Raw genomic sequence first — 22979 nt, forward strand, 5'->3', positions numbered from 1 at the left:
TGCCCGGGCTGGGAATCTCGGCTCAGTGACGATGGGATTGGAGGCTGGGGCAGGGGGGAGAGGATGCGGTGGAAACAACAAAGGGTCCCGAGTGTAGGCGGGTAAGGCTAACAGAAGCCGGACAGGAGGGACCTGGATCTAAACTGTTTGGCAAACTCTGGGGCTGGGGACAGGGGCAGGGGGGCAGGGGGGAGCTGGACTCCCACCAGGTGAGTAGGGGGTGTTTGGAAAGCAGCCCGCCCTCCCCTTCTGACCCCTGTCCCCTTTGGAGCCAGCATAGAGCTGCATTTGGAGGCTGACGCTTGGGTCCTGCCAGCAGGCCCCCAGGTGGGGTCCTAGAGCTTCCACTGCTCCCGCCCTGGGCCCCCCACCCCGCCCCTGGGGCCTCACCGTGCCCTTCTCTCCTGCCCAGCCCAGAAGATTAGCCAGCTGGCAGCCGTGAACCGGGAGAGTGAGTTCCGCGTGCTCATCCAGCCCGAGGCCTTCTTCAGCATCTACTCCAAGGCCGTCTCCCTGGAGGTAGGGCTGCAGCACTTCCTTGGCTTCCTGGGCTCCATGCGCCGCCCCATCTTGGCCTGCTACAAGCTGTGGGGGCCCGGCCTCCCCAACTTCTTCCGGGCCCTGGAGGACATGAACAGGCTGTGGGAGTTTCAGGAGGTCATCTCGGGCTTCCTGGCCGCTCTGCCCCTCATCCGGGAGCGCGTGCCCAGGGCCAGCAGCTTCAAACTCAAGAGTCTGGCCAAGACCTACCTGGCGAGAAACATGAGCGAACGCAGCGCCCTGGCCGCCGTGCTGGCCATGCGAGACCTGTGCCGCCTCCTCGAGGTCTCCCCGGGCCCCCAGCTGGCCCAGCACGTCTACTCCTTCAGCAGCCTGCAGTGCTTTGCGTCCCTGCAGCCCCTGGTGCAGGCGGCCGCCCTGCTCCGGGCCGAGGCCCGCCTCTTGGCCCTCCACAACGTGAGCTTCACCGAGCTGCTGACCGCACACCGCCGTGACCCAGAGCGGGGCTTGAAGAAGTACAGCCGCTACCTGAGCCTGCAGACCACCTCGTCACCCCCCATGCAGCGCGCTGTCAACCTGCAGGCTCTGAGCAGCTACTTCAAAGGCCTGTCGGAGGAGGCCGCCGTGGCACGGGCAGAAGGCATCGCTGGCCACAGCTTGGCAGAAAAGGCGCCCCAGCAGAGCTGAGAGGAGGCGATGACCGGCTTGGAATCTCAGGGGGGCCGAGAGGGATGAGGCCTCTGAGCAGGCCCCACCCATGACCGCATTTCCAGGCCCCGGGCCCCAGTACGCAGTTGTCATTTGGTCCAGAATCAGTTCTCTCGGACCAGATTCCCCTTCTCGAAAAGCCCCACAGAGAAGGTTCTAAGTCCAAGTCCTAATCCCCCAGGGGCCACCAAATCCCCATTCCGGCTTTGGGAGCACCAGTGGGTTGGTTCCCCAGACACCTGGCCCCTCTCCTCCAGGAGCCAAAACCACGGAGGTTTTACGTGAAGAAGGCCCCCAGCCACCCAACTCACCACCTCCACGAGTGTCCCTGCAGTTCCTCCCTGACCCCGGCCACTGCCCTGGGCGACCTGCCAACAGCCCCCGTGGACACTGCCTGCCGGCGACACCCCACAGGCACCCAAAGTGCCTCTCAACCAAACCGCCATCATGAGTTTGGGTTTTCCCACCACCTGCCTGTCTGAAGGCCGGCTCCCTGGTCACTTCTCCTTTGGGGATAAAAATGCATTTTCATCCCCACGGGGCCTTGCGTTTGCAGAGACAGAATCTGCTGCCCCATGTCTGTCCCACCTTCCAGAGTCTGACCCTTCCAAACTTGCTTCTTTCCTTCTGGCCACCCAGATGCCTCTCCTTTAGTCGGGCTTTTCTCTTTGGTCCTCAGGCCATCAGCCCCTCTCAGGGTGGCTTTTGCTCTCTCTGTACCGCCCCCCTCAGCCCCATTAGGAATGTCCTCTAGCCTAGGGCTGCCCGCCACACACACCAGGAGCCCTCAGCGTTGGCATCCCCTGAGAGTCGCTACACCAGACCTCTGGGATCAGCATCTCTTAGGCGGGCCCAGCAAGCTGTTTTAGCACGTTCTCCAACTGGTTCTGATGCCCGCTAAGAACCGGTGCTCTGATAGACTGCTTCCCGAAACAGCAGCAGAGAAAGTCCTGGCCCCAACTGGGCACGTTGACTGTGACCTAGGAAATGACCCCTGGTGTCTCCACAGATGGGCTCAGAGCTCCCATTCCAGTTCCTCCATTCTGGGACTTTAGGCATGGACGGCAGCCACCGAGCCAGTGGACAAGATGGTTTTCAACCTAAACCCTGGCTCTCAGCCCTAACCTAAGGTCCTCAATCTGTGGTCACACCAGAGGGCAGCAGCAGAACTCAGCAAGGTCAGGGCCTTCCCTCTGACTAGCAGAACCACTGTCCCTCCCCATCTCCTCTCCCTTCCCCCTCCCTTGGCTCCCGCCGCTGGGCCACAGCCCAGGGCCTCCTGCCCCTATTGCCTGAGCTTTCACAGGAGTGAAGTCTGTGTGCCCACACCTCAGCCCCCGTCCGCTGGGTGCCCTGGAGATAGATCCACGAAGGGATTACATGGGAACCAGCTACCACAGTGGGAGTGTCAACTCTAACCGTGAGCTTTGACGTGTTTAAAATAGCATTCGAGTGTAAAGCGAGTGCCGGCTCAAAAGCTGTGGGAACAGGCTGATGGGTGAGGGGAAGAGGAGGCCGGGCCCCAGCCTGGCTGTGCTGACCATCCTGGCAAATGCAAGGCAGCCCTTGGGCCACCACTCGTATTTTCTTCCCTCAGCCTCCCCCCGAACGAGGCAGTGCCCGCTGGTTTACAGCCCTCCCGTGCTTGCCATCTGCAGATGTAGTTGACCACAGGTTTTATAACAAAGGGCTCTTCTGCCCTCTCTCCATTTATGCAGCCTTTAATAAAGATGTGAATGCTCAAAGTCTCAGGCACCAAACTCTGCTCAGCCCATCCGGGAGCCACTGAGCAGCTTCTTGTCTGCGTTAAAGCGGGGCGGGGAGCGGGGGTTGGGGGGGGGGAGGTTCCCGAACATGGGGGAGTTGCACTTTGCGAAGTCCTGTCAGGGCTTAGCAGAGCCCAGAGCTCCTTGTTGCTCACATCTGTGAGCCCCTCCCCCGCCCCCATTCCAAAAGAGAAGACCCAGGGTGGGTCCGTCAGGGATCCTCTCCCAAAAGGAGAGGCACATGGAGGAAAAGAGGTGCCAGTTTCAAGAATTACCCTCTAGAGGGAGTCAGGAGCCAGAGACCAGCATCTGTAAGAACGTCACCTCTGCCCCCTGCCGGGTAATCTCACACCCCTGTTTGTGTCCCCAGAGTCACAGGTGGTAAAACCCTTAACAAGAGGGAGGGGAGCCCAGGATGTTAGCAATGTGTAATTAATGTGTCGCTGTCCGGGCTGTCTTGTCTGGGGTGTCCCAAATGGAATCCACATTAGTATCTGCAGGGGTTCCCACGGCACAGGCCATCACCCGTAACCCCACCTCCCTGGCCCAGATGACCAGATTCCAGCCCTGGAGTTTTAGCTTCTAAGAGCAAGTCCACATGTGTCCCCTGTGCTTCATCTTTGAATGTTATCTCAGATTCATCCATGTCAACTAACCATGAACTTGCTGGGCTGGAAGTCAGGGCACTGAGTTTTCAATTCTCACTCCATAACCTCTGACTGGTCTGGTATGTCAAACTCACTGAGGCTTGGGCTCCAACTCTATCCAATGGGACAATACAGATCATTTTTACCTCACAGGCGCTTGCATGAACCAATGAGAGAATGTGCAAATAGCTTCTTAATATGTGAAGAACCACACAGGGGCACCTGGGTGGCTCATTCGGTTGAGCGTCCAACTTCGGCTCAGGTCATGATCTCACAGTTCATGGGCTCACGCCCCGCGTCGGGCTCTGTGCTGACAGCTCAGAGCCTGGAGCCTGCTTTGGATTCTGCGTCTCGCTCTCTCTCTCTGCCCCTCCCCACCTCAAGAAGAAATAAACCTCAAAAACAATGTAATATGTGAAGAACCACACAAATATACGATCTTATTTTACAGGCAACCAAGATGACAGCTTTACTGCTTCGTGAGTTATAAAAATGAACAGGTATTAGATCTTAGCAAAAAAATACACATGGGCTTGGCTTCAGGCAATACAGAACAAGATCTGGGACAGAGCAGACAATTGTGGGGGGTCCTAGGGTCCAAGGTAGTCAGGGGAGTCCACCTTGCAGTGACTGACAAGTGGGTGGCTCTGTGTCCCCAACACAGCCAAATGGGGGATTTCAACCATACACACCTGAAGCAGAGAAACCAGCTCAGCCATGGCCAGTCCTGCCTGCTCCAGGGCCTTCCTTCTGAGATCCAAGGGCTCACACTCCCAGAAACATCATCACTCAGAAATCATATATATATATATATATATATATACACACACACACACGCACATACATATATTATATATATGTATATATATACATGTATATATGTATATATATACACAAACATACATATATTATATATATGTATTATATATGTATTATATAATATATGTATTATATATTATATAATATATGTATTATATATTATATATGTAATTATATAATATATATGTATAATGTATATATTATATATTATGTATATATTTAATTATATAATATAATATACTATGTATATATTTAATAATATATATAATAATATATATTTAATAATAATATATAATATATTATATATATTTAAGTTTATTTATTTTTGAGAGCGAGAGATCGCACACACACACGAGGAAGAGACAGAAAGAGAGGGAGACAGAGAATCCCAGGCAGGCTCCACACTATCAGCACAAAGCCCCACAAGGGGCTCGCACTCACAAACCGTGAGATCATGACCTGAGCCGAAACCAAGAGTAAGTTGCTCAACCGACTGAGCCACCCAGGAGCCCCTCAGAAATCCGCTTTAACTCCAAGCCTGCTCTTCCTTCTACCTGCACAACACCTGGCTGGTGCCTGGCCCTGCTGTCGCCCTCCCCCTTCCCTCCTCCTCCAGTCCCGGCTGCCACACTTCATCCTTATTCCTCCCCCACACTCACTCTGACCCCTAGGCCCAACCCTGACAATTCTCCCTATCTCAGAGTTTACCCTTCACCCTGCACCTCCCTGCAGGCCCAGCCCCTGCAAGGTTCCTGCATCCTCTGACTTCAGGCTTGTCTGCACCCCACACCCTAGGTGTCCCCAGCCCCTGAGTCTAGAGTAGAGGGGTCTTCTCTCACCTTTCTTCACTCCTCGCAGGGGAACTCGACAGTTAATGACACCAAAAGTCAAGTCAGAGAAAGTAGCACGTCGTGAACCCCGCCCAGAGGGAAGGGAGCCCAGCTAGAGCTGCTCCCAGATTCGGCCGGCAGGGGGCGCTGCAGCCCCGCCGGGCCTCGCAGTCAGGCTGGGTTCCACGTGGGTGGGGAGTGAAGGTGCGTGGGGCTTGGGCTCCGAGCAGCTCAGTCTTTCCCTGAGCGCCCCCTCCCCTGCACTTCCGGTGGTATGGGAGGTAGCTTTAGGTGGATGGTGCGTGGAAAAACCTTTCAAAAACGTCAACCATGTTGTCCTTCTGTTAACAGCTATTAGAAAAAAATATGACCAGCATATCAAAACCGTGATTTCTGGAATATAGATGCTCAGAATAACGATAAGCTGGGATTATTTAAAGGTCTAATTTAAGAACATATATGAGGTAACTACAATCTCAGAAGGAACACAGATGTAGCAACGCTTGTGTGGAAGGGAGGAACTTAATTTCGGGAAATACTGGTGGAATCAGGGTGAAGGTTATGGATGAGGGTTAGAGCTAAGGTTAGGGCCCAGGTTTGAACTGGGGTAGGGATGGGGTGGAGTTAGAAGTCGGGTGAGGCCTAAGGTTAGGATTTGGGGCTAATATCAAATTTAGGGGCACATTTGGTGATGAAGGTTAGCAATGGAGTTAAGAATAGCAAAGAAATTAGAGTCACTCTTGAGGCTACAGGGATTTGTCACTTTAGCAGCTGAAGAGTCCATGAGACCGTGGACAGATGGGCAGGAGCTTCTGAGAACCCCTTCATACGGCACCCTAAGTGTGGTCTGCATCCCTCCCCAGCATCCTCTTCTAGAAGCACCCCACAGGGGTTCCACCTGAGCTCACCGAACCCCAGGGATAGGGGAGGCACAGTGATGGTCCAATCCAGGACTGAGAGCCTCCAGCACGAGCAGGTGAATACTGCCCCCAGTTGACACAACCGGAAGGTAACTACGTGCTAAACACGATCTTCTCACTTAGCACAGGTAACCTCATGGAGCCTTCCGTGTGGCCCTCTGCCGTGACATGATCACCGTCTTTCTACAGATGAACACCGGGGGGGGGGGGGGGGAGGAAGGTCATGCACCAGGCTCAAAGTCATTAAATTGGTATGTGGCAGAGTTGGGGTTTGCCCAGCAGGGCACCTGTGTCTAGACTGGCACCATCTGTGACCCGTGCCCATGAGGCTGCCTGCCGGGTGCACTGCCCTGCCGCTGGGGGTGGTGAGCAGCTCTCCACCCTCTCCTTCCTGTACCCTCCTGGTCTGTTGGTCTCACAAGATGAAAAATTCAAGCTTCAGAAGGCTAATATCCCAACCTCCTGCTCCCAGTGCTTGAATTTATCCTAATTTTTTCTTTAAGGCCAGTGCTTCTCAAACCTTTCTCTCTCTCTTTTTTTTTTATTTCTCCCATACAGAGCTTCTTTAAACATATTTTTTCCCAGTCATGACTCCCCCCCCCCCCCAATGAAATTTTAATACCATAGATGCCCTGTAGTTTCCTCAGGATTCTCTACATTAAGAAATCACATCATCTGCAAATAGCAACAATTTTACTTCTTCCTTACGCACAGGTATGGTATATCTGTTTATGTACTGTGGTCCTTTGGAGGTCAGAAACCACTGAAATATCTAAAGTGGTTAATGTGCCCCTCTTGAGCCAATTTTCGTCCTCTGAGGGTTGATATTTCTCCTGTTGAGAATGCATGATTTAGGGTAAGGCGCCAGCCCCGGTTACAATGCAGGTAAGAAGGCTTGGGGAGGGGCGTGGTATTAACCCCTCCTTGTGGCTCAGTTCACATGTGGGAATGAGGTGGGAAAGGGCTGCAGGGAGATGGAAACAAACTTGAGCAAAGGTCTGTCTGGACAGGCTTCCTTGGGTTAACCTCGGTCCCGACTGGGCCTAGTGGCTGAGTCTTGGGCTAGGGGAAAATGGGGGGCAGCACCATCATTTATTTTTATGTTTGAACCCAGGTGTCAGCTCCAGACCCTTTGGGTTTGAATTAAGCAGATGCCTATGGTGATCTATTGAGAGAAGGGTCTAGAATTTCAACTGACTCCCCTTCTCAAAAAAAACAAAACAGAAAGTTTAAAAGGTCTCTGCCCACCCTTACAAAATGCATTTGCTGACAAGTGAAGGGAAAATTCCTTCATTCTTGGCTCAAGGAACTTCCTTAAACTCAGCCCTGAGGAATTCTTTAAAGGCCAGCTGCCTGGACGATGCTAAAGTCAGTTTATAAATATAAATATCCCAAACTTGATAGCCAAGCAGATTACAAAAGCTAGCTAGCTAACCACAGAAATTTTCCACAAAGCTAGCCAGCCAAACAAGTGTGAGAGGAGATATTGTGAAACCCAGTCCACCTGTCTGATCGCCTAAAACTGTTGACCAGACTGAGCGCAGAGGGCCTGGGTATAGAATTTACCCCGGCAGACCCTCTTTTGGAGTTCTAGAGCCACCAAGCCCTGGCTGACACCAGGATGGACCGATTCCACAGCCAATTAGACCAGCCAAGGAGGAGGCAGAGGATGGGTGAGGCTGGGCCCATGATGGAGCAGCCAGTGAGTCTGCTTGGGAGTGAGGAAGGGTGCAGGGTGGTGGTTAGGACACAGTCTTTGGAGGAACCTGACTCATAATCCTAGCTCTGCTGTGTGACCTTGGGCAAGCTACTTAGCCTCTGTGGCCTCATATGCAAATTGGGGGTGATAATACAGACTTCGAAAATGATAAGGATTAAATGAGATGATGTACATAAAGACTAAACTGTGAATGCGCAATGCTCAACAAAAAATAACTCTGTATCTCCAACGCCCTAGAGAAGGCACTGTTGCTGACCCCACAAAGCCCTGTGGGCTTCTTCCCTTCACTGCCTTCCCCTCCTCCTCCCCTCCTCCTCCTCTCCCCTCCCTCGGCCTTCCCCCTCCCCTCCTCCCTTCCCCTTTCAGGCCCCTCCCCCTCCTCTCCTTTTTTCCCTCCCTTCTCTCCCTCTCCCTCTCCGGATGATTTCTAGTCCATTTAAGATCTGGGAGACCCTGTCCCCACTACTTCTCCCAAGAATTCGGTCTCCACCTCTCCAAGCCTCCACAACTGTCTCCTCTACCCCAACGGTGGGGTCACCCTGCAGATGGAAAGATGGAGGGATTTACTGCTGTCCCTTCCTTCCTCGGCCTGCACCTGGCTACCAGACACAGCCATCTGCAGGAAGGTCACATTGCAGCACCAGCAGAGATGTGGGTTGGACAGAAGAGGTCCTGGGAGAAGCAAATAAATACATCAAGTTTCCAGCTGGGGTTGGAGATAAGGGCTCAGGGAGATGAGGCTGAGGCGGTCCCTGGCTTCGCAGGGAAAACCTATTTGGGGGCACTTCAAAGAGGACACTGTGGAGCACTACAGGAGGGGGCTGTCTCTCCTGGGAGGCCACTGAGCATGCTTCTCCCTTTTAGATTTGGCAGGGACAGGCTGAGAGCAAGAATGTGACAGATCTAAGCTCCTGTCTCAGCTGAGACAGGCAGATGGAGAGAGAAACTGAAATGGAGAAGGGAGGGAGACTTTCCCAAAGTCCCCCAGAAAGTCAGTGGAAAAGCAGGGTCAGCCCCCTACTCCCCGGTCTCCCGCTCTGCACCCCCTTACACTGAATTGTGCCTGGCTGTTCCCAAGGCATGGCCGTTAGAACTGGCCTTACCTGGGTGCAGAAATGGACACGCCAAGACCCACCGAAGGGTGGGCTCTCCTTCCTCCAAATCTCTGCCCCAGCCAGCTGCCTGGAAGGGCACAGCCTCCGTCTCTTCCAGACACGGGTAGGGTTCTGCTACTGGGGCCCACGAGCACTGGAGGGGGGTACAGGGGGCCAATACAGGAGACCTGAGTGCGGGCACGTTTCCCACCCAGAAACAGCCATCAGATAGGCCACATCTGCCTGAGAGTCCCAAGGGCCTCCTGCGAACCAGCAAGGTCAGCACTGGCCACCAAGCTCGGCCTGCCCTTGACCAGACTGCCCTGGGAGGGCATCTCAGAGAAGTCGCATGCTGGGAGCATTTTCCAGTCCCACCTGCTGTGACCTCCTTCTTGGCCTGTGTTGCCTCCAATAAAATGAAGGGGCTGGGATAGGGGACCTACAGGCCCCAAGATCTAATGATCCGTGACTCTGGACAGCTCCCTGTCTATCCTTCCTCTAAGACAGGTGCGGGATCACAGACCTTCTAGCCTTGGCCCCAGGTGACCTGCTGGAGCAGACGGAGCCTGTCCTGGGATGCCAGAAGCCCTAAAGTTCACACACCTAAGGAGTCCTGAACATGCTGGGTGGTGGAGGGCGGAGACGGCGTCTGCCTGGTTCACAGCTGCACCGATGCCAAGCACAGCACCTGGCAACATCGAGGAGACTTCATTCTTATTTGTAGAATGAATGCTATAGCAGATCCATTTCTGTGTGCCCATCCCTTGGCTTCTGTGTCTTCTGAGAGCTCACATTAGGCCTGCCCTTGGGCTACTGGAGCTGACTTCCCACAGGCGAGAGAGAGAGAGAGAGAGAGAGAGAGAGAGCGCGAGAGAGAGCGAGAGAGAGCTAAGTGCCTGGGGACAGCCCCCCCTAGGGGCAGCCCCTAGTCAATGTCTGACTGCTGTGCATCTATGGAGACCAGAGACGGAAGACCGAGCTTCCCTGCCTAAATCAGTACACGTAGAAACTCTGATGTGTGACTTCTGCCTAGAGCTCCTTGGGATCAGGCTGAGGCTGCGACTTCCTGAAATCACACCCTGGCTTGGCTTCCTCCCCTTCCTCTCCTGCTTCCCTTCTCCCCTGCCAGTTTCTGTGAAGAAATTTCCACAATCCACGGCCTGTGCGTGAATCTTGGTCTCAGCTCTGCTTTCGGAAGCCATCTCCAAAAACAAACGAAGAGCCTGTTGACAGTGAGACCGAAGATAGCAGGAAATTCCGTTTATTCCATGCTGCCATGTGCACTATCGTGCGCTGTTCTGGCTTTGATGGGGACGGTAGATGAGAAGGCTCTGGGCGACCCCCCCAGGAGTTTTCAGCCTGGAGGATAAAGGAGGAGGAGCCCCAACCCCCACCCCAGCCCTGCCCCTTGGGGTCTCCAATGCGCAGCTCAGGTGGGTCTCAGAATACGTGCTCACTGTGACCTCTCTCCACTGATGGCACCAGGCAATGGAGAACTCGGGGCTGCAGAGCAGAGAGAAGTAGCCAGAACCGCAAGAGGAGTTGTGTCTTCCTTCCACATGACCCCACCAGTCAGGGAGCCCCTGGCAGCCTTGGCCATTTCTTCCTGGGCCTATGCACCAGGCTCCCGAAATATTCAGTGATCAGATTTCATCTCTAATGATGTTGCACACACACGCGCGCGCACACACACATACCCTGAATCTGCCTATGTGCAGGGCCTTCAAGATACGTTTCGTGGTGGGGCGCCTGGGTGGCTCAGTCAGTTAAGCCTCCGACTTCAGCTCAGGTCACGATCTCACGGTCCGTGAGTTCGAGCCCCGCATTGGGCTCTAGGCTGATGGCTCAGAGCCTGGAGCCTGCTTCCCATTCTGTGTCTCCCTCTCTCTCTGCCCCTCCCCCGTTCATGCTCTGTCTCTCTCTGTCTCAAAAATAAATAAACATTAAAAAAAAATTTAGCAAAAAAAGATACATCTCATAGTGAGAGGACTCCCCCTGCCCTCAGAGCAATGCACAACAGTTTGGGGGAAAGGGTTTGCCCCTGGGCCCAAGTGTGCTGATGACCATGTTGATGAGTCAGCTGAGTGCGGTGGGAGGGAAAACAAACCACCCAGGGTCATGAGGAAGAGGGCAAGCATTGGTCCCCAGACTTTCCAAAGGAAGCCCCGGCAGAGGCCCCCTAGATGCTCCAACTCAACCTGCAAACTGGCTTCTTCTAAAGCCACAGCACCCAAGAGCCAGCGTCTCAGAGGGCAGCAGCAGTTGAAGGGCCCCCGAGTACGTCCAGTCCACTCTCCTACCTTTGCAAGCACAGAGACCTGAAGAAGAGAGGACAGGAGTTGCTTAAGGTTACACAATCGAGTTTGTGAAGCCGGAAGCTTTGCACCGCTTCCACATTCTTCCCAAGGCCAGGGTACAATTCGTCCTCCTGTTTTCCACCGCGACAATAAAGTGCCACTCTTCTCCGCCATGGGACCGGGTGACATGTTCAGTCATGTGAAGTCATGTAGGAACATCTTTGAGTTCATAAACATCTCCTGCTCATAAATATCCAACTGAAGACTCAAGCTTCTACTGCTCCCAAAATAGCTTTGGATCCCAGCACAGGCATTTCCAAGAACAAATTTTTATCCTTTCAAGAATTCTGTGAAAGCACAGAATTCTCTAGTTTGTATGTATTCCCACCCAAGAGACCTCCCTCATCCGGGTCACACACTGGGCCCTGATCGTGGTCACGGATGGTAGACATAGACTGGTCTAACCTCCAGATGAGGTGTCGAATATGGTTTAATGTCTCATATGGTTTATTACAAGTATGGTCCATTTCAGCTCAATTCCTTTTGACACAATAGATTACTCTGACCACGCAACTCCCCAGCACTTTTACTTAAAGGGGATTGCTCGCCTGTGGATAATCTTGGGGTTGACTCCTCAACATCTATTTCTGGGCTAGATGATTACTCTGAGCCAATCAATTCAATTCCCTTTACCAGTGATCATTTTATCAGTTGGGAAGGCCTGAGCCAACAGCTGTCCATAAGGCCTAAGGAGAGGCTGTGGCTTCTAGAAGGAGAACCCAGTTTCTCTATTCCACTAGCCTGTTACCACTAAGCATGTTACCCCAGCTGCTGCGGAAGCCCTCCAAGGGCACCAAGGAACACAAGTCTCAAGCAGAAGCCCTGTTAAGGCTGGCAGAGGAGAGGGACTGAGTCTGGGCCACCAAATCAACCAGCCCTAAAGCCAGCCCTCCCTCCTTGTGAGATGATACACATACAGTTTTTAAAACACTTTGAGATGAGACATTTATTATCCGCAGATGGAAGTCCTCCCTTTCCCTGCTTCACCCTATTGTGGAGGCCCAAGACCCCCCACGCTGGGGAGAACCAGTCCTGCCTGGGCTGGTAGAATAGCTAAGCATGCTGCCTCCTCCAGGCAGGAGATCCCCATCTTTACAGAGACAAGCACAGGCCCAGCTAATTACAGGAGATGCCACTGGAAGGGCCTCGCCAGCACGTTAGGCTAATTTCATGAAAGCACTAGGAGGAAGGTCGTGGACTGGATCCCAGATTATTAATAATGTCGAGCTGCATCTGAACCATTCAGGGAATTCCTCCCAGTTGCCTCCAGCAAACTGCCACAGGTTGCTACTTTCCTCTGAAATCAACAGTCTTCCCATATGCAAATGTAGATTTTTTTTTTGTTTTTCCCTAGAAAATAATTAAAGTCACAGAGCCCAATAAATACTTAAACAGATTGTGGTTTTAATTAAAAACCTTCCACCAGGGCTGCAGCTGCTGGTCTCTCTTTCCAAACAGGCACACTGGTGACAGCTACAGGCATCAGAATCTGAGTTTTAAGTATCTGAGATGAGACTAGACATCTTTACAAATGGTAGTAGTAATTCTGATCGCTACCTATGCCATGGTATGGGGGGGGGGGGGGGCGGGAGTAAAGAGACATTTGGGGGCTGCTTCTCCCTGTGGGGGAGGCAGGAAGGACACAAGCACGTAGGGGCGTGTGTAGCAGACATCTCTTCATTCTTGTACCCAACTCTGGAAGGCAATAATGATGGCTAATGTTGTAAAAAATAATAGCTCATTTCTGAGTGCTAAGTGCCAGGTACTCAGTGAGCTGCATGCCTTGACTCCTTTAATCCTCAGGGCAACCCAATAATGTAGATATTCTTATTTATAGCCCCTTTTCCTCCTGAGGCACAGAGAGGTTAAGTAACTTGGCCAAGGTCACACAGCTAGTACGTGGTGGAGTCTGATGCTAATACCTTTCCTCCTAACCACCACAGAGTGTGCAAGAAGGGAAGGAGAGAGAGAAGGTGGGAGGAGGCATTATAAACAGGGACTGGCTTCCCAGAAAGGTGAGCTCTCTGCTGGAAATTAGAAAGAGAAAGCAACTTCTTGGGAAGAGAGGTAAGAACGTGTTGGCAGGCAAGGGGACAGACTGTAGTAGCTGAAAGATGGGAGCGGGGGAGTGTTCTGGAGATTCTGGCTGGAGTGCAGCTGTGGGAGGGATCCCCTGAGGCCGCTATGCTGCGGGTAGGTGATGCCCTTCTGGGCCCTGGTTTTCTGACTTTCCAGGACCTTCCCACATCCCTTAAATCACCCACATGCCTCGCTAAATATAGGGGCACGTACAACTCTCAATGCAGTTGGAATGGAAGCGTTTGCACAATGTTACCTGTCCTGAACATTTCATTAAACATCTATCACTTCCTACTTCGTAGTTTTCTTTCTCCTCTTAGAGCCGATAGATTTTCTTTTTCAGATCTCGGACATTTTAGGCCCAGATAAAGTCATAAGACTTAAGGACTGTGCTCTAGAGCCCTCCTACGAGAGGCTTTCTCAGAGAGAAAGCGCTCACCCTGCCCGGGATGTGTGTGCTGAGGGTGGGGGTGGGGGCGCTGTCCGCGAGGGAGGCGTACAGGACGGTTTCCTCCCAGAACTAAGAGCATCGGTTCGTGCCAGGGCCTACTCCTTACACGAGTATTCAAAGGGTGCCTATTGTGCCCTGGGTGCCGGAAACACAATGGGGTGCGAAGCTGGGGCTGTGTCCGTGTTGGGCAGGGGAGAGGAGGTTGCAGATTCCGGGGACGTAGACTGGATGGGCATGAGAAGGGAAGCTTCGGTGCCTTCGGTAAGCGTTGCCCCCACTCCGGCACACTGCGCCTCGGGACCACCGAACCCGGGACAGAGCACGTCTTAGCGCAGGGCTCCAGCCTCCGCGCTCGCGGCGCAGGCCCCCGGCCGCCCTTGCCCCAGCCTCTGCATCGGCCAGCGGTGTGCAGCAGGGGGCGCTCACGAACCAGGCCTGGGACAGAAACCAAGAGGGGACAGAGCCTGGAGAGCGACTGCGGGGATCCACTGGGTTTCAACCCACCCCACCCTCCGGACCGTCCGGGTCCGCAAAGTCAAAGTTAGAAGTCGGTTCGCAAAAATTTGCCCGGAGCCACAGCTCTTGGCCGCTGCGTCTGTCTAGGGTCTGGACCCCAACCTGGTCAAAAACCTTGAGCCTGGATTCTACAGATTCCGATTCTGGGCCCTCCCCTCTGGCGGCCTAGAACCTTGAAATCCCTCCTTCACCCACACCTACTTCCACGCACCTGATTAGGTGCCTGTTTCTTTAACGATCAAAGACGTGGGCGGCGGCGGCGGGGGTGGTGTGTTCGCTCCCGGTTCCCCAGCCCCTCAGTAACTGTACCATTATTAACAGTATAGACATCAGACCTGCTCCTGCGCGCCCGGGCGGCGCCGGGCGAAACGCGCTGTCCTCTCCTAGTTGAGCCCGGAGGCTGATCCTGGAGTCGTGGCTCCAACCCCAGGCCTCGGCGGACTTTGCCAGGGCAGGCCCTGGGCGCTCCGGGGTCGAAGGCGGGGGTAAGGGTTGTCTTTCCCCCCGGGTAGGCTCGGGGGACAAAAGCGCTTGCTGGAGAGTGGGCGGGAGTCGCAGGGGCCCGCGGGAGTCTGCGCCCTCGCCTGGGTGGCCACCACATCCATAGGCGCCCTCCTGGCCCCTGGAGCCCTGTCTCTCTGCCAAATTCTCCGGGCTTCTGCATCCCTGGCAAGTGAGCCAAGGAAAAGGGGTCTTATTTGGCCCGTGGGCCCCGTAGGTTCCTGGGACGCTGGAGGGGCGGGTCCCTGCGGTCCTGGGAAGCTCTCCGCAGAGAATAAGCGAGCCCATTCTCCCTTCTACTCTCCAGTCTCTGTCTTCCAGTCCATCAGCGCTTCCAAATTGTCCCTTGCCCACCTGCCTACCTGTCCTCCTCCTCGACGAAGGCATAAAGGACCAGAAAAAGAGGTGAAAACTGGGTCGGGGGTCCACAAGCTGTGCGCCTCCGAGTCGCAGCCTCGGTCCCCGCCTCTAGGGCAGGCGCCCCTCCCCCCCCGCCCCCGCCCCCGCCCGAGGAAGTCTCCAGGAGCCGCCATCCCGGGCCTGCCTCTCCCTCCTCGCTACTGGTCCCTCGCCTCCCAGACCCCTCTTCTAGGACCGAGGCTCCCAGAACCGCCCCCTCAGCGTTCCCAATCCGCCCCCCCACCCCTTGCTCTGCAGACAAAGAGGTTGTGCCTGGCCAGCCAGCCGCGCCACTCCCTGGCCCAACCGCAGGGACTCATCCCCAGACTAGGGGGCCGTCGCAGTGTCCACCGCAGGGTCAAGGTGCCCTCACCCTCCCACCCTCCTTGAAGACACCTCCCCTCTCAGAGCTCCCCTGTGTCCTCCCCCTAGGTCGTCCGTGGGGGACCACAGACCCAAGGAAGTGGAGTGAAGTTCTGGGTTCTAAATTCTGATCCGTACGAGCTGTCTGGTCCCAGCCCGCTACGCCGCCAGCAGCGGCCGCAAGAGTAAGAGAGGGGGAGGGATGCGGAGTAGGCGTGCGCCAGTCCGTTCATATTTAATTTACAAAGGATCCTCGGAACGCCCGGTCGGGTGGTCTCTTTAGCTGCAGCGCTCCTCGTGCGTCTCTCTTCCCCACTTCCCTAGCTCATTAAAATGCTCAACACTCAAATCAGGAGATTGATCTCCTCAGAGGCCCCAAACCCGCGCCATCGACCCACCGCCAGAGAACCCTTACGGCCCGAGGTGCGGGCTTGGGGGCCGCGTGTGCCCTGAGAGCTCAATGTCTACAGAAAGGACCGGGGAAAGAGGCGGGGGGGGGGGGCGTTTGCGTGTCTCCGGGAGCCTGTTTCCCTTCCCCTTTACTCGATTCTGGCCAGCAACTCTGTCTCCAGGGCTGCTATGGGCAGTGCGGGAGACACACATCGAGTTTCAGCCAAATGCCTCGACATTCCTGCGCCTCCGCCTCCTCGTCGCTAAAAGAAATGTCGGGGTTTCGCCAGAGACAGGGAGCGAGAGTCGGGAACGGCGAGTATTCGAATCTGCCGAGGCCGGCTGTTGTGTGAGGGTGTGAGACATGCTGGCGGTGGCGGGCCGCGGAGGCATCGGGGGATAGTGTGTGGGGTTGACGGCGCGTTTGGTGGTGAGGCTGTGAAGATGTTGGCGAGGGAGGGACGGGGAGAGAGAGCCTCGGGCCTTAAGTACCCAGCCCACACTGCTCGGGAGGAGCGGACGTTTTGTAACCATCCCTTTCGGTGGTGCCTTGGTCTGCCGCAGCCCCGGTGCCCCATTCGCCTGTGGCTGGCAAGACCTGAGGGCGAGGCGCGTGGGTGCGCCCAGGCCAGCCTTCTGCGGAGGCAGAGGCTGATACCGCACACCCGCCGCACCCCGCGGGGCGCACAGGCAGGCGTGTGGGGCTGTGGGCTTCAAGCGCTGGTTTTGCTACAAAAGAGGAGACTTAAAGAGTAGGGCTTAAGAGGCTGGGCAGGGTGGCGGTGGGCTGGGGAGGAGGCGTCGCTTCCCCGCGCGCCCCGCGGGGTCGTGCGTTCCAGTCTTCGGGTTGGACTGGTGGGGGCGGGGGAGACCAGGGCTTGCATCCACCCAGATCCTGGCAAAAATAGCAGGGAGGGTGAGGCGCTCTGCTAACACTATCAATTATGCATCGTGTTGAACGTGGCTTCGGGGAGGAGGCTGCTAGTGGGGAGGGGAGTGCGGGAAGGAAGGGTCCGCGCGAGCCCGGCTGCGCGCAGCTCAGCGGGTCCCTACTCACTCCTGGTCTGTCTGTGCCACAGCCCGCATTTGCAAAAAGAGTTTAAAGGCAAAGACACGCCCCCCCCCCCAGTCGTGCTTCTTGCCTTCCCCCAAATTCCTCAAAGATGGTTTGTCTCACGTGTTGCGGGGCGTAAAAGCGGCTCGCGTTCAATTAGCAGCGAAGCTCACCGGCCCTGGCGGGACCCGCGAGTGAGGGTGAGTGAACGTGAATGTGTGTGCGCGCGGGAGGGGGAGAGGGTGAGTGTCCCGCGTGAAGGCGTGCCTTTGAAAATGAGTGTGAACGCAAGGACGGCTCAACACATTGACTCGGTTATTATTACAGGATGAGGGACAATTCTAACATGTGAAGGTCTACTGGGCGGAGGGTGTGAAGGTCTGCGTGTGTCTGTACGAAATGTGTTTGAACCTGGGGGGGGGGCGGTGTGATTAGGCACAGGGACAATGCCTGCAAGATGTGTAAGTGCGGAGGGACGCGGGTTATGCGTGTGCGGTGAACTGGGAAGAGCCCAGACGAGGGCGGTGGGTGTGGGGGCGCCCCTTGAGACCAACGCGTCTCAGCCTCGGGGAGAGCCTCTAAGGTTTTAACAAATGTGGGCGATGCGGGAGGCGGGAGAGGCTGTGCGCGTCCCTGCTGCGCCCGGGAGCGCGCGAGGACTCTGTTCAGTCTGCGGCCAGACAGACCTGGTGGGGGGTGGGGGGGGGGACAGATGCGAAAGGGAAACTGAAGCAGGACCTCAGGGCCCGGGCAGTCCCCACAATTACCTGTCCCTTTCTCTGCCCCTCCCCTGTCTTCCACAGCCAGCAACAGATGTGGAAAGCGCCCTTGGGCAATCGTCTGGGCGCCGAGACATCAGTCTGGAGAAGGGGTTGCAGCCCGAGGGCAGCGCTCAGAGAGTCAGCAGCGGGTAAGCCGCGGGGGCCGCCCCACAAGCTCGACCCCGGTGTGGGCAGATCCCGCCTAGGGTGCCATACCCCGCTGGCGCTGTCAGGGGGCGTCCACGGAGGGGTGGGGAGGGGTCCTCTCCCCGGACCAAAGGCGGCGTGCGGAACCTGGGTTCCTAAGGACGGGAGGGTGGGAGGGGCTCTGCCCAACCTGCCAGGAGTCCTAGAGGGGAGCTGGGGTGGGGGGCGGCGGCGGGGGGCGGGGTGGTCTGCGTTAAGTGGGTTTGTGTGGCTGGGGATAAGAAGGTTTTTGTTGGGCGGGGAGGGGTTGCTCAGGCATCGTGGAGCTGCAGAAAAGGGGCGGAATCCTACACCGTCTCCTACTTCCTTAGCTAGTGGCAGCCCCCATGACCCGTCGGTTGGGGACCCCAACGCCCTCTGGGAGCCGCCTCGCCTGCGTTCTTCGGGGATGGGAAAGGGAATCTTTAGTGACATCCCCCTCAATGCTCAAGGTCCCTGCCTGGGGGAGGATCTCCTTCCTCAGTCGGAAGTTGACATAGCAACCTCGGCTGGCCCCTCCAGGGAGTTGCAGCCCAGGGCAGGCTGCTTTGGTGTCTGAGGAGGGGGGGGGGGGGCTTCGAGTCTGCTGCCAGGGGTCCCATCTCCTGCCACCCACCGCAAGTTGTGGGCATTGCCCATCAGCTGGGATTTCAGTCTCAGTGGAGGGCTTTTGTGCGCAAGTGCGCGCCTGTGTCCCTGAGTGTGGGTCAGTTCGTGTGAGGACATGTGTCCTTGTGTCTGTCAGCTCCCACAATGAACAGGAAAGCACGCAAGGGAAAACGCTGTCCTGATGTTAAAGTTCAGCTGAAAGAACAATGAGGTCTCCAGAGTATAGTGTGTCCATGTCTTTGTGTTTTTGTGCTAGGAAATGTGTTGTGAACCCTGTAAAAGTTTGCGGTTGGATGGCGGTGCCCCAGCGTGTGTTTGTATTGCTGTGTGCTGTCTGGGTGTGTGCGCGAGAGTGCTGTGTGGGGGACAAAGAGTTGGAGGAAGGACGACAGGTCATGGACAAAAATACCTTCTCTGTGTATCCTCCTCACGGAGTTAAACGAAGGCTCAGAAACACACGGGGCCAGGGTAGAGCCCAGAGCAGACAGACAGGTGAGCTGCAGAGCCTCTGGAAGGACCACTGCTAGACTGAACGAGCAAGTAGGGGGGTGGAAAGCGAGGCATAAATCCGCTGGAAACGGAAATCAGGGCCCTGAGAGAGGATGCATTGAATCCTGAGATTTCCATTGAGCCCCATTCGTGTGGGAGAGAGACTCCTGAGCACAGAGGAGATTACTGGAACCCCAGGGCCTGCCCTAGATGGGTTTGCGGAGGCAGCGCTTAAAAGGGGAGGAAAGCTGGGGCTCATAAGTCACCTTCTCCCCTCTTCCCCACCCCGGCTTCCATCCACAGGATCCGCGATGGTGCGCTTGCGGGCTCTGTGGCTGGCCTGGGCTCTGCTAGGAGGGGCCGCAGCTTGCCCAGAGCCGTGCGCCTGCGTGGACAAGTATGCACACCAGTTCGCCGACTGCGCCTACAAGGAGCTGCGCGAGGTGCCAGAAGGACTGCCGGCCAACGTGACCACGCTTAGTCTGTCGGCCAACAAGATCACCGTGCTGCGGCGTGGGGCCTTCGCCGACGTCACGCAGGTCACGTCGCTGTGGCTGGCGCACAATGAGGTGCGCACGGTGGAGCCCGGCGCGCTGGCGGTGCTGAGCCAGCTCAAGAACCTCGACCTAAGCCACAACCTCATATCCAGCTTCCCGTGGAGCGACCTCCGTAACCTGAGCGCGCTGCAGCTGCTCAAAATGAACCACAATCGCTTGGGCTCGCTGCCCCGGGACGCACTGGGTGCGCTGCCCGACCTGCGCTCCCTGCGCATCAACAACAACCGCCTTCGTACACTGGCCCCTGGCACCTTCGACGCGCTTAGCGCGCTGTCACATCTGCAACTCTATCACAACCCCTTCCACTGCGGCTGCAGCCTTGTGTGGCTGCAGGCCTGGGCCGCAAACACCAGGGTTTCGTTACCCGAGCCCGACTCCATCGCGTGCGCCTCGCCTCCCGCGCTGCAGGGGGTGCCGGTGCACCGCCTGCCCGCCCTGTCCTGTGCACCACCCAGCGTGCGTCTGAGTGCTGAACCACCGCCTGAGGCACCGGACAGCCCCTGGCCCGCGGGCCTAGCGCTCCTGCTACACTGCTTCGCGGAAGGACATCCCACGCCCCGCCTGCAATGGCAACTTCAGATCCCGGGTGGCACCGTGGTCTTAGAGCCTCCGGTCCAGAGCGGGGAGGACTACGCGGATGCGGCGGAAGACGGAGAGGAGGAAGGAGATGGGGACGGGCCAACGCAGACGGAGGCCCCAATCCCGACTCCGGCACCCGCTTGGCCCGCACCCCCAGCCAACCCACGCTTCCTGGCCCTCACAAACGGTTCCCTATCGGTTCCGCTCCTGAGTGCCAAGGAAGCAGGTGTCTACACCTGCCGTGCCTACAACGAGCTGGGTGCCAACTCCACGTCACTACGCGTGGCAGTGGCGGCTTCTGGGCCCCCAAAACACGCTCCTGGCTCTGGGGGAGACTCTGATGGGCAGGCCCCTACTTCTGAGCGCAAGTCCACAGCCAAAGGCCGGGGCAACAGCGTCCTACCCTCCAAACCCGAGGGTAAAATCAAAGGCCCAGGCCTGGTCCGGGTTAGCATCCTGGGCGAGACGGAGGCGGGGCCGGAGGAGGAGGAGGCAGGTGAGGGAGAGGAGGCAGAAGACCAGGTCTCTGCAGATCCGGTGGAGGAGCAACGCTGTGGCCACGGGGACCCCTCGCGGTACGTGTCCAACCACGCATTCAATCAGAGCGCAGAGCTCAAGCAGCACGTCTTTGAGCTGGGCGTCATCGCGCTGGACGTGGCGGAGCGTGAGGCTCGGGTGCAGCTGACGCCGCTGGCGGCGCGCTGGGGATCTGGGCCCAGCGGGGCTGGGGGAGCCGGGCGGCCGGGACGGCGGCCGCTGCGCCTGCTCTACTTGTGCCCAGCGGGGGGCGGCGCAGCTGTACAGTGGTCGCGAGTGGAGGAGGGCGTCAACGCCTATTGGTTCCGCGGCCTGCGGCCTGGCACCAACTACTCGGTGTGCCTGGCGCTGGCAGGCGAGGCCTGCCACGTGCAAGTGGTGTTTGCCACCAAGAAGGAGTTGCCCTCGCTGCTGGTTATCGTGGCGGTGAGCGTGTTCCTCCTGGTGCTGGCCACCGTGCCCCTGCTGGGCGCCGCCTGCTGCCATCTGCTGGCCAAACACCCGGGTAAGCCCTATCGTCTTATACTGCGGCCCCAGGCCCCTGACCCCATGGAGAAACGCATCGCCGCAGACTTTGACCCCCGTGCGTCCTACCTCGAGTCCGAGAAAAGCTACCCGGCAGGCGGTGAGGCAGACGTCGTGGAGCCCGAGGAGGCTCCCGGGGAGGGCCTTGATGAAGACGCGGAGCAGGGGGACCCAGGTGGGGACCTGCAGAGGGAGGAGAGCCTGGCGGCCTGCTCGCTGGTGGAGTCCCAGTCCAAGGCCAACCAAGAGGAGTTCGAGGCGGGCTCTGAATACAGTGATCGGCTGCCCCTGGGCGCCGAGGCGGTCAACATCGCCCAGGAGATTAATGGCAACTACAGGCAGACGGCAGGCTGAACCCCCAGCCCGACTGGCCCGCCCATTCCCATCCCCCACCTTGGGTACCTGGGAGCTGAAGCCTAGGGCTGGCAGGACGTAAGCCTCCCCACCCCCCACCCGCAACCTTCACTTACTCCGCCCCTTTACCAGACCCGATCTTCACTACTGGGGACTTCCAGTGGGGAGTGGGGCGACTTCAGCAGTCCCAGGCCGCCCACTACTGTCCTTGTCCTTGTGGGTTCAGTTCCACTACCACCGCAAGCACGGTTACTAGCTCTACCCACGGACTGGGAAGTGAAATCCACACCTCTCCATTCCCACCGCAATTGTTATCTGCGAAATCTGCTCTGCAGCCTGTCCCACCGTGGGCTCTGGAACCAGAGGAAACGGGAGAAGACGTTGGAAACATCTGGTGGTAACGCTGTGGCAGGGAGTCATTCTGGGACCCTCAGCAGATGTCCCTTGCGTGGACCGCTGTAGGGTCCTGCCTGGACCCCTACTCCGCCCTTTCCGGGGTGCACGTCCCGGAAGTCAGGACTCGGTAGCAACTCCCTAGTTTTAGTTTCAAAGCCCCCTTCCGACTGGGAAACAAACCCGTCTGTTCCCCTCCCCCCCTCCCCAATCCGCTTCTGATCAGCTGGAGCCAAGCCCGGTGCCTGGGGCGCCTTTCAGCTGCACACTCTGATTTTCATATTTTCGTTTTTTGTTTTTTTCCAAAGGACAACGACACTCCGGGTCTGGTGCTAACACTCCCTTCCCAGCCTCTGGGAAAATTGGGTGTGTGTGAGAGGAGGGGGGGCGGGGAATCCGTTTTCTCTCTCCCTCTCTGCTAACTTAAGCGCCGCGGAACCGCCCTCCCTTTTAATGAGGAGAGTGTGGGCTTGGTCCCGGGTGAATTTCGTTGTGGGTGAGTTGGGGGTTTCAGAGATCCAAGCACTCGACAGCTCCGCTTCCGCTGCTGCACGTGGCCCAGACCTCGGTTCGACGAGGCGGGGGCGGGGGGTGGGGGAGTGTGACAAAGGAAGCACACTGCGGCCTCCTGGACGCGGTCTGTCTTAAGCGCTTGCACCCTGTTTCGCACAAAGCTGGCGTGTGACAGCGCAGCGGGATCCGGATGGAGAAAAGCCCCTAGGTCCTCCAGTCTCCCCGCCCCGCCCCTCCTTCCACAGGAACAGTTTTTGCCTGGCGTATAGTCCTAGACGAGCGTGCTCTGTAGGAGAAGTCTGTGTTCTGTAAAGTGTGACCGTGTAGTGTAGGGGGGCGGGCGGGCAGGCAGGTGGGCGGA

The 22979-nt window shown here is 56.8% G+C and overlaps 2 protein-coding genes across 3 annotated transcripts in view; both read left to right on the forward strand.

Moving 5' to 3' along the window:
* Positions 1-2210, forward strand: part of PML (PML nuclear body scaffold) — a 38718-nt gene extending 36508 nt beyond the window's left edge. The window contains exon 9 of one of the 2 annotated variants that reach the window (XM_049613850.1): positions 413-2210. In XM_049613850.1, coding sequence (XP_049469807.1) covers positions 413-1188 — 776 coding nt within the window. In that variant the 3' untranslated portion in view covers positions 1189-2210. The remainder of the gene's footprint in view (positions 1-412) is intronic. The other variant, XM_049613851.1, reaches the window with a different exon arrangement.
* Positions 2211-19354: 17144 nt separating this feature from the next.
* ISLR2 (immunoglobulin superfamily containing leucine rich repeat 2) lies at positions 19355-22316 on the forward strand. The gene has a single exon (XM_049613855.1). The coding sequence runs from the start codon at positions 19472-19474 to the stop codon at positions 21710-21712; it is 2241 nt and encodes a 746-aa protein (XP_049469812.1). The 5' UTR covers positions 19355-19471; the 3' UTR covers positions 21713-22316.
* The last annotated feature ends 663 nt before the right edge of the window (positions 22317-22979 follow it).

The sequence above is a fragment of the Panthera uncia genome (assembly GCF_023721935.1).
Source record: "Panthera uncia isolate 11264 chromosome B3 unlocalized genomic scaffold, Puncia_PCG_1.0 HiC_scaffold_1, whole genome shotgun sequence".
Classification (NCBI taxonomy): Eukaryota; Metazoa; Chordata; class Mammalia; order Carnivora; family Felidae; genus Panthera; species Panthera uncia.

Excerpts from the sequence above, each read along its gene's own strand:
- ISLR2 (XM_049613855.1), top strand. The coding sequence starts at position 19,472 with ATGGTGCGCTTGCGGGCTCTGTGGCTGGCCTGGGCTCTGCTAGGAGGG.